General features: G+C 38.3%; 1 protein-coding gene across 2 annotated transcripts; it reads left to right on the top strand.

Annotated features, from left to right (window-relative positions):
• Nucleotides 1-1,459: 1,459 nt before the first annotated feature.
• On the top strand, nucleotides 1,460-20,933 carry man2a1 (mannosidase, alpha, class 2A, member 1). Of its 2 annotated transcripts, none has more exons than XM_037751786.1 (24): nucleotides 1,460-1,617; nucleotides 2,943-3,085; nucleotides 3,773-4,003; nucleotides 5,328-5,472; nucleotides 5,590-5,677; nucleotides 6,487-6,570; nucleotides 7,760-7,887; nucleotides 7,979-8,152; nucleotides 9,004-9,187; nucleotides 10,229-10,406; nucleotides 11,326-11,516; nucleotides 12,319-12,516; nucleotides 13,306-13,420; nucleotides 14,476-14,543; nucleotides 14,738-14,906; nucleotides 15,486-15,722; nucleotides 16,229-16,351; nucleotides 16,433-16,547; nucleotides 16,642-16,775; nucleotides 17,173-17,314; nucleotides 17,478-17,611; nucleotides 18,482-18,676; nucleotides 20,224-20,334; nucleotides 20,611-20,933. In XM_037751786.1, exons 2-24 carry the CDS (start codon nucleotides 2,945-2,947, stop codon nucleotides 20,767-20,769), a joined length of 3,444 nt encoding a protein of 1,147 aa, XP_037607714.1. In that variant the 5' UTR covers nucleotides 1,460-1,617; nucleotides 2,943-2,944; the 3' UTR covers nucleotides 20,770-20,933. The 2 variants fall into 2 exon arrangements, with proteins under 2 accessions (XP_037607714.1, XP_037607715.1); XM_037751787.1 differs by lacking the exon at nucleotides 1,460-1,617 and adding an exon at nucleotides 1,634-1,765.
• The last annotated feature ends 20 nt before the right edge of the window (nucleotides 20,934-20,953 follow it).

Raw genomic sequence — 20,953 nt, 5'->3', positions numbered from 1 at the left:
CATAGTAATTAATATGTTAAAAGGTTAAAAGTAATTTAATGATCATTTGATTTAATTCATCTTGATGTAATGTCTTTGTGTGTTACTTTGTAAAGGCAACACTATAGAAGCTTTCTGCTAGACCGGTAAGTAGGTTGCAGTCCAGTTGGAGCCAGATACATAGAAATGATGATAGAAGGCTACTGCAGCTTATCTGAATAAGATTATTTCACAGTTAATAAGCAGTGAATATGTTCACAATGCTCTATGATCTAACTCTTAAAAGACACAAAGGTACACAATCCTTTTTGTTATTTCTCCAGGCCTCATTGAAGATAACGTATTGTATTTTTTTATTATTCTTTTTTGTGATGTACTATTTAGTTGTGCAGCGTGAATTAAAAGCCTAATTAATTATATGTGGAAATCGCCTTTGTGGTCCTTTCCAACAGAGGTCCCCACCTCACCTTCTCAGAGTAGTGTATAAAAGGCCTCTGTGCATGTCTCCTCCTCCTATCTCCTGTGCTCAAGATTCAAGATTCAAGATGTTTATTGTCACGCCGGTTGTACAGGTACAAACGTGTGAAATACTTTTCGCTAGGAAGCTCCATTAAATAATAAATTATATTACATTTACATTTACATTACATTTACATTACTCACATTGATCATGCACTGTGCATGTGCCATCAGTGTGCATGTCTCCTCCTACTATCTCCTGTGCTTTATCATGCACTGTGCATGTGCCATCAGTGTGCATGTCTCCTCCTACTATCTCCTGTGCTTGATCATGCACTGTGCATGTGCCATCAGTGTGCCTGCACTGAGTAGACCCCAAATACAGCAATGAGGGACAAATACAGATAAGGAGAAGACGGCTGGACTTCACCTGCTATGATTGATGCCTAATGGACGTTTCATGTGTGCGTCCATGGAGAATATACAGACACTGTGATGGACCTTGCATTTAACACTTTAATTTCTCATTAGGCTCATTTCACACACCATTATTTGATATGCTTTGATCTGCATCAAGATGAACAGCTTTAACTCTACATCTGGACTCTGCATCTCTCTGTTTCTACATTCTCACCTGAGCACAAACTAGTGTCCTGATCCGACACCCTGGAGAGATTGCTGTCACACCTATTGATCCATAAAAATACACATTCTGTCACACAGTAGGCTCCGAAATAACTTCACATTCTACAACATTATCAAGCTAATGTTCAGTTTCATAGCTGTTGTTCATTGTTGACTATTTTTATATTATTTTCTATACTTTAAAATATTTTTGCAGAATTTAAATGAAAAATCTGAACATGTATACATGTATATACATATATATATATATATGTTGCACTGAACTTTTTAAATAAAGTATTAAAAAACAAAAAACCAAAAACCCCTTCTGGTTATTTGACGTCATGTCCTCCTGCTTGTTATTTGACGTCATATCCGGACCGGAAGTCTCCGCAGCGCTGAGTCAGCTGAATCAAACCGGAAGCAAAACCAGCAGCAGCCTGATCTCGCGCTGCGACCAGCTCACTTTATTCCACTCTAACAATAAAAACATTCATTTATTTTAATTGTGTTTTTCAGCGGGAAACCTCAGTGAGAAGCTCCGTCAGCGAGCAGGTGAGACACAGCTCGAGACTCACCTGAGCGCGAGACCTGCTGCTGTTTACAACCCGGAAGTTCAGCGAGCAAAGTTTGAATTCAAAACATAACTTTCATTAATTAATTGTATCTGCGCCGCTGTTTGACCTGCAGGAGCGGTTATTAGGTCAGTCAGCAGCAGCAATTATACAAAATATTTTGTATTTGTTCATTATTTTTTTTTAAAAATAGTATTATTATTGCAGAGCATTTCAAATGTATATTTTCTAAGTTTGACAGGCTGATGTGTTTCCTATGATCTATTCTGGATTCATGTTACTGCTGTTTTAATGTTGTATTAAAACTCCTTTATATCCTGGTGACTACTTTAATCTGCAGCAACTATTACATTGATTGTAGGACATTCTTTGGACATTTTTGGACTTTTGTAGGATATTTTTGAGACATTTTTTTTTACATTTTTGGGATAATTCTTTTCAGACTTTTTTCAGACTGCTTATTGGAAAGTTTTCAGAAATTCTTGGACTTTTTTTCGGATATTTTTGGGACAATTTTCAGACTTTTTTTTAGGAATTATACAAAATATTTTGTATTTGTTCATTATTTGTTTTTAAAGCAGTATTATTATTGCAGAGCATTTCAAATGTATATTTTATAAGTTTGACACAGGCTTTTTTGTAAATTATGATTCATTGTTTTATCTGTTAAAGTGTTAAATAGAGTGTAAACTAATGTTACAGCAGTATTCATAACTTTTACTGCAGTAAAAGTACTAATACCACGCTAAGAAAATACTCCACTACGAGTAAAAGTATATTTAAAACCTTACTGCAGTAAAAGTATGTCAGTATTATCATCTAAACGGAGTTAAAGTCGTGTCCAGTAAAAGTACTGATGTGTCAGTGCTCAGTGTTTTCCTATTATCTATTCTGGATTAATATTACTGCTGTTTTAATGTTGTATTATCCTTTATATCCTTTTGACTAGTTTAATCTGCAGCAACTATTAGATTAATTGTAGGACTTTTGTAGGACATTTTTGGGACATTTTCTGACATTTTTCAGACTTTTTTTTTTTTTACATTTTTGGGATAATTCTTTTCAGACATTTTTTTCAGACTGCTTATTGGAAAGTTTTGGGACATTTTTTCGATTTTTTTTAGACATTTTTGGGACATTTTGGGGAATTGTTTGGGACAGTTTCTGAAATTTTTTGGACATTTTTCGATCTTTTTTTTCCGGGTTTCAGAACGAATCATTTGTTTCTGACCGTCGCTGTTTCAAAGTGTTAAATGTCTTAAGATCTCGTTAACCCTTTCTGCTGGTTTCTTACTGGTTTCTCAGCGATGAAGAGGAGTCGACTGCTGGCCGTGCTGGTGGGCGGGGTCTTCTGCGTGGCGGTGATGTCACTGTACCGCAGGCTGGAGCTGATGCAGGGGGCGGAGCTTCAGCAGCGCCTGGAGACACCTGATGGACAGGGGGACGACGTGAGACTGATTCTAGTTTCTGATCTTTTAGCAACAACAGTCACTGATTCAGTGGAATTTCATAATAAAGTGTCGGTTTACCAGTGGTGTACTGTAACTACACACATTTACTCAACTACTGTTCTTAAGTACAATTTTGATGTACTTGTACTTAACCTGCGTATTTACATTTTATGCTACGTGACACTTTTACTCCACTACATTTATAGTAACATTTGACATAAAAATAACATGTTTTTATGGTAATGTGCAAACTGACTGAAAAAACAGAATACTATAATATTCTATAATTACAATGAGAACTTTTATTTTTGATGTTTTGCTGATAATATTTTTCTACTTTTACTTAAGTAACATTTTGAATGCAGGATTTTTACTTGTATTTTTAGAGGTGATATTTCTACTTTTTCCTAAGTAAAGGAAAACCTTTTTAGTGATGACATCATGATGACATCACGGTGTTAGCTGGAGTTCATGTTAACTTTCTCAACTACCACTGAACACGTCACCATGGTTACTGACAGAGAAAGAGGGATATAATTAAACTTAGATAGACTTCCACATCTAGAAAAAAAAATATATGTTGAAATTTAAAAACGCTGATAAACATTTTTCAGTTTGTAGTTAAAGATTTTGTCGTTGTTGGTTTAATAAATAATAATAATAAAATCAATCAACATCTTTTAGGATTTGTCCCGCCTCAAGCAGAAGATTGACAGGTTGGAGCGTCTCCTTGGCGACAACAACCGTCTGGTTGTGGAGCTGCGTGACTCGCTGTTCCACCACAAAGCATCATGGAAAACAACGAGAGGAGGAGGAGGAGCCAATGTGAGCTCAGACTCCGCCCACAGCCGAGCTGCCGAGCTGCCTGGCTGCCGATTGGCCAAAGAGATGAAGGGCGGAGCCGACGGAGTGCAGGTTAGCTTAGCATACGCTAACAGCTGTTTTTACAATAATACTTTGGAACTGTGTTGAAGTTATTTAAAGTATTTTTTTTTTAATAGTACCAGTTTATTTAGTGATCATGTAAGGGCTGTGAAAGGTATCGTGAAACTAACGCGACAAATCTCAAAAATTGTGCGATTAATTTGCGATTAATTGCAATTAAATATTTGAAGCCCTCGTGTATTTAAGAATATAAGAAGTAAATCCGGATTAGTTGGTTTTCACATACAAGGAATTTTCTTTGGTGTTTTGGTGCAATAAACAACAATAAAAACATGAAATAAAAAATAAAATGAAGTACTGCAAATATCACGAACATGAATGAAGAAAATTATAATATAAATTTGTACAATACATCTGAATTAAAATGAAAGACTTATGCAGTTTTTAGAAGGTATTTAAAGTATTATTTTTAATAGTAGCAGGTTTTTCATGTGTTATTCTGAACATGAGAATGTGTAAGTTATTTTCATTATTTATTATTTTATTTTCTAATATCTTTTCATGAGATTTGAGGTATTTTAATTAAGTTATAATGTGTGTACTTTTAAAATATTTGACCTCATAATTAAATATTTAGATATTGTACTGTTATTATTCTGGATATTTAACATTTATGTCTAATACTTAACTAATATTTTTCTGAAATTCTCCCAATATTTTTTTGTCTGAAAATGTATTATTTTTTTGGGATATTTTGTTTGTTCATCACTTTAATGTTGCAGTTCGTAAAAGTGGAGCTCATTTTATTTTAATTATTTTGGGGATATTTTACAAATTTACATCTGATAATTTATTATTTTATTTTCTAATATCATTTGAGGAGATTTGAGGTATTTTAATTTAGTTATAATATGTGTACTTTTAAAATATTTGACCTCGTATTTAAATAGGTTTCGAAGATTTTAATTTAAGATTATAAAATGCATGAAAAAGAAGTAATTTGTAACGTAACACGTTACGTTTCAGGTTCATCAAAGTATTTTTTACAGTAGTACTCTGATACTGTGTGTAAACGTGTTCGCTGTAAGAAGAAGGGAAGCAGTATAACACAAATATAAGTTTGTTTTGTACATTTATATATTTTACCTGATATTTACGTGGGTTAAATATATGATGAAGAGTGTATTTAATGTAGTATTAAAGGTACTTTGTGTTTTTAAAGTGCTGTAATGAAAGAAAGTAACTTGTTTTGTAGCTTTGAATAAAAAGTACACGTTAGTAAATATATGTAGTAGTATACAGAATATTCTGTGTATAGTTGATTAAATGTATTAAAGGTTGTTTTGCGTTGCAGCTGCTGGACGTTTACGACCTCCTGCCGTTCGATAATACCGACGGCGGCGCCTGGAAACAAGGTTTTGAGATCAGTTACCAAGGCAACGAGTGGGACGAGCAACCGCTGGAAATTCTTCTGGTTCCTCACTCACACAACGACCCCGGTGAGAAACCACCAGCGACACCTTTAAATACTCAAATAATCAGTGCATTTAGATGAAGTAGTTTCAGTGTGTGTGTGTGTGTGCGTGCGTGCGTGTGTGTGTGTGTGTGTGTTTCAGGCTGGTTGAAGACGTTTGACCGTTATTATGACGACCAGACGAAACATATCCTCAACAACATGTTGATCAAGCTGACTGAAGACAGCAGGTACTCCTCTTCATCTCCATCTTGTTTTATTTCTACTGATCTCAAAGTTTAGACCAAAGATCGTTCAGCATATTGATAAGAAGTGAAAGTCTATAGTTCGTTCCATGTCAACGTCAGCGTCCAGTGCGAGCGCGCATGTGTCCCGACCCGGTACATTTATACGCTTAAAAAGTTACAAACAGTCCCTTTAACTAATATTTTCCTGATATTTCCTGAATATTTTTTGGGGATATTTTACACATTTTGGTCTGAAAATTTATTATTTTTCTGATATTTAACTAATATTTTTGGGATATTTTGTTTGTTCATCACTTTAATGTTGCAGCTGTTAAAAGTGAAGCTCATTTATTTTAACTATTTTTGGGATATTTTTTAAATTTATGTCTGATAATTTATTATTTTTCTGATATTTTCTAATATTTTTTGGGATATTTTATAAATGTATGTCTGCTAAGTTATTATTTTTCTGATATTTTCTAATATTTTTTGGGATATTTTATAAATGTATGTCTGCTAAGTTATTATTTTTCTGATATTTTACTAATATTTTTGCGCTATTAGTTTGAGTGAGAGTCTGCTGCAGTAATGCAGTCGTACATTAACGTTCTAGCAGCATCAGACTGTCGTCTCCAACTAAATCTCAGCCTGTAGATCAAACAGTTGGTTATTTACAGACAACACTCAGCCTGACGGGATTCTGTCAGATATGTAGAGATGTCTGGATCAGTAATGTTGGACGAAGGAAGACTGAAGGGACGTGGCGGTATCAGGTTTGTGTAACTGACAGCATCGTATTCTCTGTTCATCAGGAGGAAGATGATTTGGGCAGAAGTCAGTTATTTCTCTAAATGGTGGGACGACATCGACGAGCAGAAGAGAGAGATGGTCAAACGGTAACTTCAGCTTCTACTTTTCATCCCACATCTCTGACTGAAGATTCCACAAACAAAAACAAAATCTGGAAAACATGAAAAATAAAAATAAATTATAATAAAACATCAAAAGAAAAAACGGGCAAAATAAACAAATAAAAAATGATTTGATTAAAAAAAATTACTGTTAAAAAATGTTTTCATCTTCATTCATAATTCTTTACCATATCAGGGCCACACTGAGGTAGAAAACAAATCTCTGATTACGATAATAGTCATAACTTTACAAGAAAAAAAGTCGTAATATTAAATTTATAATTATATATAAAATAAATGTACTCGTCTCATAATATTACAACTTTACTCTCTAAATCTCATATTTATTTTTGTCCTGGATGTGGTCCTGATACTCCGTCGTAGAAACACACTAGAAGTGGAAAAAACAACTATTTATCTGTTTATAAAATGTAGATTTTCTCAGTTTAGCTTCATTTTCAGTCCCTTTCATCTCTTTATATTTCATTTCTCACAAAAAATCGGTACGACCTTCACGATGCCAGACGAGTAAGCTTTTGAATTTTTGTGAGATGCCATTGCCGGGGTGATGCTTTGTTCGCCATGAAACAGGAAGTTGTTTTTGAGGTGCTAATGTTGCTTAAAAACAAACGAAACTTGTCCGACTCATTAGAAGTGCTGTAATGTGTTAACGGATTGGTTTCTGTGCTTTGGTGTGGCAAGGGAGCTCGATAGCGCACCCTACAAAATTTCAACGAAGCAGCCCTCGCGGTACGTTTCACCTAGATGTACGAGATTTTTTAGCCACATGTATCGCACGTAGACTTAGAAAAAAGTCTCTTGGGGCCACGCTCTAAACCCAACAGGAAGTCGGACATTTTTAATTTTGAGTGATTTTTTCTCCCTGTATGCAATACGTTATTTCCTATCCCACTCAATCCACGCAGGAAATAACGTCTAACTTGTGCGTTCATCGCTGCTTTAATTATTGCTTTTAAATTTTAGTTTAAATTACATTATTGTGGTTTATTCATCATGTTTAGTTCATTTTTATAGTTTTAATTTACTATTATTTAAAGTTACTTATTTAATGTTGTGTTTGTCATTATTTAATGTATTTATTGATTTTCCCTCGTTTGAAGTCGTGTCTTCTTCTTCTCTTGTTGTGTGTGTTTGCTGCTCTGTGATTGGTCAGCCTGGTGAGGGCGGGTCAGCTGGAGCTGGTGACGGGCGGCTGGGTGATGGCCGACGAAGCAAACTCTCACTACTTCGCTCTGTTGGATCAGCTGATCGAGGGACACCAGTGGATCCAGCGACACCTGGGTTCATGTCACCTCCTCGACGCTTCATGTCCTCTCGCTGGTAGCGACGTCGTTTAACGCATCGCCGCTGTAAACTTGATCTCTTTGTCCAGGTGTGAAGCCGAGCAGCGGTTGGGCGGTGGATCCGTTTGGCCACTCCCCCTCTATGGCCTACCTGCTGAAGGGGGCGGGACTTAGCAACATGATCATCCAACGCGTTCACTACGCCGTCAAGAAGCACTTCGCCCGGCAACAGACGCTCGAGTTTCAATGGCGACAGAGCTGGGGTGGGTATAATGGGCATAATGAACAGAGACAGAAAAATATAAATGTTTTATAATAAAATTAAGATATAAAATGAATTAAGAATTAACAGCAAAAATTATTGAAACAATATTAAAAGAAAAGTGAAGGAGGATTTTTAATTATAATTTGAATAATAATAATAGTAATTGTTAATAAGTGCTTACGCAAAAAAAGTAAACAAAAGAAAGTAAAACAGAAGAATGAGAAAATATACAAATAATAAATCAAAATAAATAAGATCATACAATATAATCCAAGAGATATAAAATTATACACAAACAATAAAATACAAACATTTTAATTTTAAACAAATTTCAATTTGAATAAATTACATTAAAACAAATGTAAATATTTTAAGTAAAGAAAAACATTAAGGTAAAATTGGTCCAAATTATCAAAATTTGTAAAAAAATATATGGTGTTATAATAACTTGAAAATTGTTAACATTCATGTCTTTGTTAAAAAATAAATTGATTTATTAAAAAATGTCTCTGTGGAATTAAAAATAAAAAAATTAAATGAAAAAAAAACTTTAAATCAAAATTTGTAATTTGAAATCAAATTTGAATAGAAAAACATTGAGGTAAAATTGGTCAAAATTATTAAATCGTATTAGTTAAAAAAATTAAGATTTGACTAAAAATAAATTGGTTTAATAAAAAATTTTGGAAAAAAAAAAATATGAAAAACTTTTAATTTCTTTTGAGAGGAAATAGCCTTTAGTTTTAGGATTATTTCTTAGATATTTCTGTGAGATTAGATTTACATTTTGGGTAAAATATGGAAAGCTTTGCTTTGTTTCTCTAACTCCGCCCACTTCCTGTATGTCAGACTCCTCCCCCCGCAGTGACATCACGTGTCACATGATGCCGTTCTACAGCTACGACGTACCGCACACGTGTGGTCCGAACCCGGCGGTCTGCTGTCAGTTCGATTTCCACCGCCTGGGGGGGCGGGTCTTCTGTCCATGGAAGATACCGCCGCGGCCAATCACAGAGCAGAATGTCGAGGATAGGTAAGCAGGGGGGCGGGGCCAGAAATAACAATAATCAATATTTATTACCTTAATAAAATATATTATATTATATCATATATATTATAAGTAAGGGAGAATGTACAACGAGCCGGGCATGGTTGTGAAATAAACCCCAACAGGGCGAACACAACAATGACCCGCTAACTGTACGTTATCCCGCGTATTACACGGCTACTTACTGAAGTAATCAATAATATGACACAAAAACGGTCCTCCAGAGTCCGACATCAGAGCTGCGTCCATAGCAACGATCTGTTATACGTAGCAACGGTCTGTTATAGGTAGTGATGGTCTGTTATAAGTAGCGACGGTCTGTTATACATAGCAACGGTCTGTTATACGTAGCAACGGTCTGTTATACGTAGCAACGGTCTGTTATACGTAGCAACGTTCTGTTATACGTAGCAACGGTCTGTTATACGTAGCAACGGTCTGTTATACGTAGCAACGGTCTGTTATACATAGCAACGGTCTGTTAAAGGTAGCAATGGTCTGTTATACGTAACAACGGTCTGTTATACATAGCAACGGTCTGTTATACATAGCAACGGTCTGTTAAAGGTAGCAACGGTCTGTTATACGTAGCAACGGTCTGTTATACGTAGCAACGGTCTGTTATACATAGCAACGGTCTGTTATACGTAGCAACGGTCTGTTATACATAGCAACGGTCTGTTATAGGTAGCAATGGTCTGTTATATGTAGTAAAGGTCTGTTATACGTAGCAACAGTCTGTTATACGTAGCAACGGTCTGTTATACATAGCAACGGTCTGTTATACGTAGTAAAGGTCTGTTATACGTAGCGACGGTCTGCTATAAAGAACGCTGTGATTGACCAATCAGAATCGAGTATTCAACAACGCCGTGTAATAATATATTATAAGCTCATATTAATAAAAACAATTGCAGTGGTTTCACGAAGTGTTTCCTTCAAACTGCTGATTTCTGAATGGACTTCTGTAACTTTGAGGTTCCTGACTTTTCTCCTTGTTTCTCTTGTCCCCGTCTGTCCTCTCAGAGCTCTCGTCCTGTTGGATCAGTACCGACAGAAGTCTCGTCTCTTTCGTTCTCCAGTTCTTCTCGTTCCGCTCGGCGACGACTTTCGATTTGTGGAGTCCACCGAGTGGGACGCTCAGTTCAGCAACTACCAGAAACTCTTCGACTACTTCAACCAACACCCGGAGCTCCACATCAAGGTGAACACCTCCTACTGTACTAGTACTACAACCTCCTACTGTACTAGTACTACAACCTCCTACTGTACTAGTACTACAACCTCCTACTGTAGTAGTACTACAACCTCCTACTGTACTAGTACTACAACCTCCTACTGTACTAGTACTACAACCTCCTACTGTACTAGTACTACAACGTCATACTGTACTAGTACTACAACCTCCTACTGTACTAGTACTACAACCTCCTACTGTAGTAGTACTACAACCTCCTACTGTACTAGTACTACAACCTCCTACTGTACTAGTACTACAACCTCCTACTGTACTAGTACTACAACCTCATACTGTACTAGTACTACAACCTCATACTGTACTAGTACTACAACGTCATACTGTACTAGAAATACAACCTCATACTGTACTAGTACTACAACGTCATACTGTACTAGAAATACAACCTCATACTGTACTAGTACTACAACCTCATACTGTACTAGAAATACAACCTCATACTGTACTAGTACTACAACCTCCTACTGTACTAGTATTACAATCTCATACTGTACTAGTACTACAACCTCCTACTGTACTAGTATTACAATCTCATACTGTACTAGTACTACAACCTCCTACTGTACTAGTATTACAATCTCATACTGTACTAGTACTACAACCTCCTACTGTACTAGTACTACAACCTCATACTGTACTAGTACTACAACGTCATACTGTACTAGTACTACAACGTCATACTGTACTAGAAATACAACCTCATACTGTACTAGTACTACAACCTCCTACTGTACTAGTATTACAATCTCATACTGTACTAGTACTACAACCTCCTACTGTACTAGTATTACAATCTCATACTGTACTAGTATACTAGTCTTTAAATGTAGAGTTCAGTTCTTCTTCTTCTCCTGTCTTTTTTCAGGCTCGTTTCGGGACTCTCTCAGATTACTTTGAAGCTCTTCATCGGCGCTTGAGCGCGGCAGGAACGACTCTGCCGACACTTCGCGGCGACTTTTTCACGTACGCAGACCGTGACGATCATTACTGGAGCGGATACTTCACCTCCAGACCGTTTTACAAACGCCTCGACAGAACGCTGGAGGCCACGCTCAGGTACGTTGTCTCATTTATTTTACACGAGTCAGGTACATAACATGTTTCTACAGTGTATTTTATTTTATATTTATATATTTATCAGTCTTTATTTCATACTTTGTGTTTAAGATTTGTAAATGTGTAAAAGAAAAATGGTATTCAGATTTGCCAAGTGTATTGAGTTTTGCAAATGCGTAGACAAATCTGTTAATGCGTACATTAATCTGTAAATGCGTACGTTAATCTGTAAATGCGTACAATAATCTGTAAATGCGTACATTAATATGTAAATGTGTAGACAAATTTGTAAATGCGTACATTAATATGTAAATGTGTAGACAAATTCGTAAATGCGTACATTAATATGTAAATGCGTACATTAATATGTAAATGTGTACATTAATCTGTATATACATACATTAATCTGTAAATGCGTACATTAATCTGTAAATGCGTACATTAATCTGTATATGCATACATTAATCTGTAAATGCGTACATTAATCTGTAAATGCGTACATTAATCTGTAAATGCGTACATTAATCTGTAAATGCGTACATTAATCTGTAAATGCGTACATTAATCTGTAAATGTGTAGACAAATCTGTAAATGCGTACATTAATTTGTAAATGCATACATTAATCTGTAAATGCGTACATTAATCTGTAAATGCGTACATTAATCTATAAATGCGTACATTACAAATCAGATCCCACACAGAGATTCTGAATACACATTTGCACAGTTTGTTCCGTTTATTTCTAAATGTCTGAATCTTTCTGTTGATCTATAAATGTTTTCTTTCTTTCTCTCCGACAGGGCGACAGAAATCCTCTTCAGCTTGACGTTGGCTGAAATGCGTCGTTTCAGTGGCGACGGTCGTCTGGCGGCAGATTATCCGGTGCGCGAACACTTCGAGCGTCTGACGACGGGGAGGCGGAACCTGGCGCTATTCCAGCACCACGACGCCGTCACCGGCACAGCCCGCGACCACGTGGTGGTCGACTACGGCACCAGGTGGCTACTTCCTGTTAGCATGTTGGCGTAGTCAGCTTTGGGAATGGAAGGCAAAATATGTAGGACATGAATATGTTAGCATGTTAGCACGTAATAATTTGACCACTCTTATTTAGGTAATTCGAGCTTGTTACCTTATAAACGTTTATCGTAAATTTGGTTTGTTGAGATATTTTCAGTTGTGTTCCTTCATGATTATTTTTTTAATATTTCAGATTTTTTAATGTATCCTTCGTTACATTTGCCGATAACAAATCAGTGTTAGCATCGTAGCACCTGGAACTCTTTAGCGTCTTTAGCGTTAGCATGTGTTTTGTCTCATTTGTCCCTCCATGCTCTCCGTTGAAGGACGGCGTCGCCGCTGGCAACGGTAACAGGTACCGCCTCGCTTAGTGTGAGCAGCTAGCATTAGCTTCCCATCATACCCATTCATTTAGCATTAGCTTCTAACATTAATTTCCCATCACTCCCATTGGAAGAGCGTATCATTAACGTTGTGTCGTAGTGTCGTTTCTCAGCCATTATTTATGTTGTTAAGTTGTGAGATGTCTTTAGTTCTCATGTAAAGTCAATAGTTTTTACAGTGCAGGGAAAAAGCAGACTAATAAATCATAAATCATTCAATGTAATCTCACATTTGCAGTTTGAATAAAGTCAATTAATGAAATAAAATGAATGAAAAACAAGTACAATTTCTGAATTCAAAAATAAAGAAAATCAAAAGTCTTCTAATTGAAAATGAACGAAAACAAATTCCTAGTTTGAACTAAAACAGATTTTATTTTGCAGGTTGTTTCACTCCATCCTGAACCTGCACCAGGTGCTGCAGAGCTCCGCCCACTGGCTGCTGCTATTGGACAAGAGCCAGTACCACCACGACCAATCAAAACCCTTCATGCAAATGGTGACCTTTGACCCCATCACGTCTTTCACTATTGTCCTGTACAGTATATTTTATGTGATATTTGTATCTTATCGTGACATATAGACGTCATGATGACGTCATGATGACATCACGGTGTTAGCTGGAGGCTAAACTAAGGAAAGACTGGAGGCTAACGCTAGCAGTGGGCTAACATTAGCTGGAGGCTAACGCTAGCAGTGGGCTAACATTAGCTGGAGGCTAATGCTAGCAGTGGGCTAACATTAGCTGGAGGCTAACGCTAGCAGTGGGCTAACATTAGCTGGAGGCTAACGCTAGCAGTGGGCTAACATTAGCTGGAGGCTAACGCTAGCAGTGGGCTAACATTAGCTGGAGGCTAACGCTAGCAGTGGGCTAACATTAGCTGGAGGCTAACGCTAGCAGTGGGCTAACATTAGCTGGAGGCTAACGCTAGCAGTGGGCTAACATTAGCTGGAGGCTAACACTAGCAGTGGGCTAACATTAGCTGGAGGCTAACGCTAGCAGTGGGCTAACAGTAGCTGGAGGCTAACGCTAGCAGTGGGCTAAAGCTCCACATCTAAATGTCCTCTGTGTTGTTGTCTGAATCCAGATCACAGACATTAGAGATGAGTAACTGTGATTGGAGCTCTAGAGCTACAATATCAGAGAAACGTTTCAGAGACGGAGAGGAAATGATGCTAATATTTAGCCTGATGCTAACAGCAGCTAACGTGAGCCGTTAGCTGCTGTTAGCAGAAGGCTAATCTATTAGCAACCCTTTCTCTCCGTCTCTGAAACGCTTCTCTGATATTGTCCGTCTCTCTTTGTGACTGACTTTACTGAAGGAGAGTTAACTAGAGAGATCCAGAGGTGATGCTGGAGAGAGAGTGACGGCACATGTTGAGAGAAACCAGCATTTTATTCAGTTGTTAAAAAAACAAGCGTTAACTCAGAGAGTTATTCTGCCTCCACTTAACGCTCCGAACACTAAACACGTCACCATGGTGACTAACACGTCACCGTGGTATTTAATAAATGGTGCCTCAGAGGTTGATATTGTGATATCTGTTTTTCAGGATGATGTGATGTCAGCGCAGGACGCTCTGCCTCAGAAGACGCCGCTCACGCTCAGTGATGAGCCCAGGTGAGGGGGCGGGGCTTACAGAGGGCAGAGGCGGAGTCAGACCAGCTTACTATCTTATTTTCTGTTGATTTATTAATGACACATGTTCGTTTTTTTTATCAATCAAAGCAGCGCCAGACGTGTAAATAACATCTGTAAACATTGTTATTTTATTGAAATATAATTTAAAATCGTATTTTTTGTTTTTGTTTCAGGTCACTAGTGATCTTCAACCCGACGGAGCAGCTCCGATCGTCCGTCATCAGCGTCGTAGTCGACTCTGTGGACGCTCGTGTTGTCGACGCAGAAACTGGTCGACCAATGGCTGCGCAGATCTCTGCGGTGTGGGCGGAGCCGAGTCGGGCGTCCACACAATCCTTCCAGGTTCAAGTTTTTTTTATCTTTAATTTCTCATTTTTATTTTGCGTGATTAATTATTAAATTTTTTTGTTATTATAAATTGTATATTATATATATTATATTTCATATATATATATTTATATATTTATATATATATAATTTTTAACTTGTTTTAATGTGTTTATTATTCCTGGTTAATGGTTAGCCCCTCCCCTGAACAGTGATTGTCCAATCACAACAGAGCAACAGTAACTTTTATATTTCACCAAAGAGTTTAGAAGCAAAGAGACGAAACTCCAGTGCTTTTTTGACAACAGCCGCTGCCGCCATTTTGGACTGAAAACACTTATTATATTTAGAATATGTTATTGTTCGTCACAGGCCATTTCAGTAGAATATGACAATAGAATAAAATAATGTAGTTTTACTTTTGTACGTCTCTTTGTAGGAGGACGTTTTACCGGCGTCTGGTTGTCTCTTTCAGTCCAAAATGGCGGCAGCGTAGCTCTGCTGCTGGACGCTGACGTTGCAATGAAACGTTTCATGGACTTTCACTTCTTATCGATTCTTTGTTCTCTTATCGTTCTCTGTTTTCACCTCCAGCTCGACTTCGTGGCCGAACTTCCTCCTCTGTCACTCGTCGTGTATCATGTGACCAAAGTCTCCGATGGCTCCGCCCAACGGGCTCGGTACACCTTCCATCGCCGCGGCAACCCGCCGACCATCCAGACCGAACACTTTCAAGTGTCCCGCCCAGAAGGACCTGAGGCCGACGCCCCCCTGTCGCTTAGCAACAAGCACATCCAAATCTGGAGCTCCCCAGAGACCGGCCTGCTGCAGGTGAGACCTTTCAAAATAAAAGTCTGTCCAGAGTCTATTTAACAGCAACATGTTTCATTAACTGAATATGGGTGAAAAAAATCACAACAAATTCAAGTAAATTAAATTAAGAAAAATAATAAATAAATTATATAAAATTATAACAAACCACAAATATTTTCAGTGGAAAGTTTTATTAATTAATCAAAACCCCAAAATGTATATGTACCCCTAAAGTACAAAATAAAATAAAATACAATTATATAAAAAAATAAGTTTAAATAATGGAATTATTATAATTGTACCAATTTGTTTGATTGTATGATATATTAAATTAATTTAATCAGATAAATTGTAACATAAATTATGGAATTAATATGTTATTATTATTATTATAATAATTATTATTATTATATTGTTGTTATTATTAATCCAATTACTGATTTTAATTGTTATTGTAAGAAGGACATTAATTATTTATTTTTACTCTTTAAAACATGACTGAAACGTTTTATTTTGAAATGTAGAAGCTCCGTCTGCAGTCCGGTCTGGTCCGTCAGGTCCAGGTCCAGTTTCTGTGGTACGGGACCAGAAAAATCCGGGACAAGAGCGGAGCCTACCTGTTCCTGCCTGGGGAGGAGGGGGCCCAGGTAAGACCAGAACCAGAACCACAAACCAGTCTGAACCAGATCAGTCAGACCAGGACTAAATGTTTCCCCCCCCCCCCGCAGCTCTACTCGTCCTCAGAGCCCCCCCTGGTTCGGGTCTCCAGAGGTCCGGTCTTCTCTGACATCACTTCCTATTTCCAACACTTCACTCACAGAGTGCGCCTCTACCACCTGGACGGTAACCGGACCGGAACGCTTTATTCATCTTTCTGTTTTCATTTCATTCATCTGAGTGAATCATTTCACAATAAGATTGTCTGCGTCCACCCCAGGGCATGCTGGGAGATCCCTGGAGATTTCCAACTTGGTGGACATCAGGTCAGAAAACAACCATGAGCTCGCCATGCGGCTCATCAGCGACGTCGCCAACGGCAACCGTTTCTACACCGACCTCAACAGCTTCCAGGTTCCCTCCCTTTTCTTCTTCTTTTATTTCTCACACCTCTAATGATGTCACACCATTTAATGATGTCACACCTCTCACCTGTAATGATGTCACACCATTTAATGATGTCACACCTCTCACCTGTAATGATGTCACACCATTTGATGATGTCACAGAGTTTGATGATGTCACACCTTTAATGATGTCACACCTCTCACCTCTGATGTTACACCATTTAATGATGTCACACCATTTAATGATGTAACACCATTTAATGATGTCACACCATTTAATGTCACACCTCTAATGATGTAACACCATTTAATGATGTCACATCGTTTGATGATGTCACATCGTTTGATGATGTCACACCGTTTGATGATGTCACACGCTCACCCTGCCTGTCTGATTGGTGCAGATGCAGCAGCGCCGGACGCTGTCGAAGCTCCCCCTGCAGGCCAACTTTTACCCGATGACCTCGGCGTCGTTCCTGCAGGACGCAACGTCTCGTGTGTCTCTGCTGTCGGCTCAAAGTCAGGCCGTCGCTTCACTCCGACCAGGTGAGTCTCAACGTTTCACCGTTTTTACGTCACATGTTTTCAGGATTTTTTAAATTTTTTTGGTGATTAATTTGACTAAATTCATCATTTTATTGACAACTTTTCTGTCTGTTTATAATAACAATCATTACTGTATATGACCTGTGACCTCTGACCTGTGCAGGTGAGCTGGAGGTGGTGTTGGACCGGCGGCTGCAGCAGGATGATAACCGTGGACTTGGTCAGGGCATCACCGACAACAAGCTGACGGCGAGTCTCTACCACCTGCTGCTGGAGGACAGGAGGGGCGGGGCTCAGGTGAGGGGGCGGGGCTCAGATGAGGGGGTGGGGCTCAGGTGAGGAGGGCGGGGCTCAGATGAGGGGGTGGGGCTCAGGTGAGGGGGGCGGGGCTATAATTTATAGATGAATCCGTTACTGACGACAGTTTAAAGTCTCATCAACTTAATTTTTTTATTTATTTATGTATTTAAAAGAATCCCCATTAGCTGATGCCAATTTTCATCCGTATTCCCTGAGAGGCAAAAAAAAAAGTAACTTGGGAAAATCTGCCTAAAAGACAAATGAAAAAAAGAATTACCTTAAAATATTGTACCTGTTTCACGGACAAAGAAGTAACTTTGACAGATTATCTTGTTCTAAAGTCTTAAACTCAGGAGAGAAAATAATGTAGATCAGACTTAGGAAATGGATCACTAGAAAAAACTATTTTCTGGCCTTCCAGGTCTTCCGTATAAACATGTGGACACAATAAATCACTATGATATATGTAAAATATTCCCCTACGTACTGTAAGAAGTGACACACGGTGGGCTCCAGATTCATTTAATTTCAGGAAGCAGCTGAACGATTTCTGCTTCAAAACAACTTTAAAACATTAAAGTTCAATAACACTGTTTAACTAAAGCAGCAAAAACAAAACATTATGAAGGAATAAAGAATTACAAACAATCATATATTATATATACATATATATATATGTATATATAATATACAATTATTAATACGTTAGTTTGGATCTGAACCTTTTGACGCTGCCATTTTCCAATGCGTTTAATTTTTTATGTTTTTCTTTCCTCAGTTTTTATTTATTATTATTTCTATTATATTTGTTATTTAGTTTTTGGTTTGTATATATTTTATATATTCTGTTTATTTTTTGTGTAACAGGAAGTGGGAGGAGCCTCAGTGGAACACCTGTCACTGCTCGCCCACCTGACCTCGCTCTCCCTCTGCCACCCGCCAATCACCATGGTCGCCCCTAGCGACAGCGTGGCGCCGAAGCTCCGCCCCTTCCTGCCGCTCCGCTTGTCGCTGCCGTGCGACGTTCACCTGCTGAACCTGAGGACGCTGGAAGACTCGAAGGTAACACCTGAAAACACCTGAAAACACCTGGAAACACCTGGAAACACCTGGAGGGGAATTACTCACATATACTAAAATGTTTTCACAAATTCACTTATAAAATAATAACTAAACAAACACGGGAAAACTTCAGGAGCTCCGATAGTCCATCATCTCTGTCCGGAGAGCAGAAACCAGACCAGACTGTCTGTGGTAGAACCCACAACGTCTCTAGATGACGTGATGTTGAGTGTTGATGGAGCAGCTGCATCGCCTGGCACTGATCCATCCAGACTCCATTCAGAAAACAAGCATTTTAACAGTCGTCTGCTTGTCGTCATGGTAACAGACCTGACAAAGCATGAATTCAGACTTTTTACTGATCGGCATCATGATGTAGTTATTTCAGCATCATTTTGATCCGTTTATTGATATTAAATCACAGTTTAGTTTGGGTTCATATTAGGGGTGTAAGAAAATATTGAAACACATGAGTATCGTGATATGATGTTGTGCGACACTGTGTTGATTTTTTTAATTAACCTCTTATAAATCCGATGGTCCGCCGTCGGGCCTGGCCGCTGTCCGATCTTTCGGAGGTTGTAGCGGGCTCAGTTTTAAGATACTGAAGATACTGGTATCTTATGAAACTAGAAAATCTATGGCAAAAAAGTCAGATAAATATCAGAAAAAAGTCCAAAAAAAAAGGCAGAAGAAAAGTCAGATCCTGGTATCATCTGAAACTCTAGAACCTGATGAATCCATCGGTACCAACCAGGTCAGACTAGCTGGTCATGAAGGAGGTTAAATAACGCTCCAAACTAACACTAAACCTTGGAGATGATAAACTGTCATGTCCATGTTCAAAGGGGTCCCTTGACCTCTGACCTCCAGATCAGTGAATGTAAATGGGTTCTCTGGGTACCTACGAGTCTCCCCTTTACAGACATGCCCACTTTATGATCATCACATGCAGTTTGTTTATTCTAACATGGTGTATTTTTTTATGCTATGACACAAACAAATCTCAATATATTGAATCGTTCCGCCTGTATCATGATCTGCATCGTCAGATTCTTGCCGATACAACGTGCGTCTGCTAGATACAGTCAGTGTGATGTCACTGGATGTGAATACAGCTCGCCGCCGGGTGACGTTATGAACCAGACACGACGGTGTTTGGTTTTCTGACATATCTGGGACTTCACCAACATGAACACAGCAGCTACAGAGGTTATTTCCACGGCTGATGGAGGAATTGTTGTTGGTATGCATGGAGACGAGCTCCTCCTCCAATATGGTCCAACTGGCGCGAGTAAAGTGAGGTGTAACTTTGCTTTGGTCTGAACGCAGCATTAGAGATGTTGTGACCCCGTTGCATTCTGGGAAAGTCTTCCTGATTTTTATAATGAAAATGTTTTTCCAAAGTTGCCGGAGGACGAAACGTTGGCTCGTTAGAGGTTAAACTCTGCGGATCAACGACGTGAAAACAACTCAAAGACGTTTTTTAAACCTGTTGAACATCAAAACAAATAAATGTTTGTCTTCTGTGTTTTTGTGGTAAACAGGAAGCAGGAAGTCCGTCACAGGAAGTGGCTCTCCTCCTCCACAGAAAGGGTTTTGACTGTAGCTCCGCCCCCGAGCCGCCGCTGCAGTGCACGTGGAGCGCGCACGAGGAGGTGAACACAACACACACACACATTATTTATTTTTTACAATGATTTACTTCACAATAATTTTAATTAACGTTTTTAAAATGACAGTTACTTTAAAAAAAATAATTAGTTTTTTCCTTTTTTAATTCTGTTAATTATTTTTGTTCTTCTGTATTTTCTTTAATACATTTTTCTAAAATTGTTTTATTGCATTTTAATTAACATGAGTTTTATTCTGATTCTTGAGCTCGTCGTCTGTTTTCACGTCTCTGAGCTGATTTCATATTTCTGTGTTTCCAGGTGAATCTGGATGATCTCTTCTCTCCTCTTCAGCTGCGTTCGGTCCGCCGGTCGGGTCTCACTCTGCTGCGAGACGACGACGAGCCGGAGCAGCCGGCGCCACGCGTCACTCACCTGCGACCGATGGAAATCAGCGCTTTCCGCGTGGAGATGGACTAAAAGACAAGAACGTAAAATGTTTCCACTTTTTTGATCACTGACACCACGAGCCAATCAGAACCTACTAGACTGCAGATATACGAAGGATTATCAGTTTAACACTCAAATCTAAACTGAAAAAGGCAACTTGAAATGTTAAAGATGATTAGAAACTACGGCTGTCTGAAAAAAGGCCGAAGAAAAG

Source organism: Sebastes umbrosus, chromosome 19 (assembly GCF_015220745.1).
Source record: "Sebastes umbrosus isolate fSebUmb1 chromosome 19, fSebUmb1.pri, whole genome shotgun sequence".
In the NCBI taxonomy this organism is placed as follows: Eukaryota; Metazoa; Chordata; class Actinopteri; order Perciformes; family Sebastidae; genus Sebastes; species Sebastes umbrosus.
This window is presented reverse-complemented; position numbering and strand designations above follow the sequence as displayed.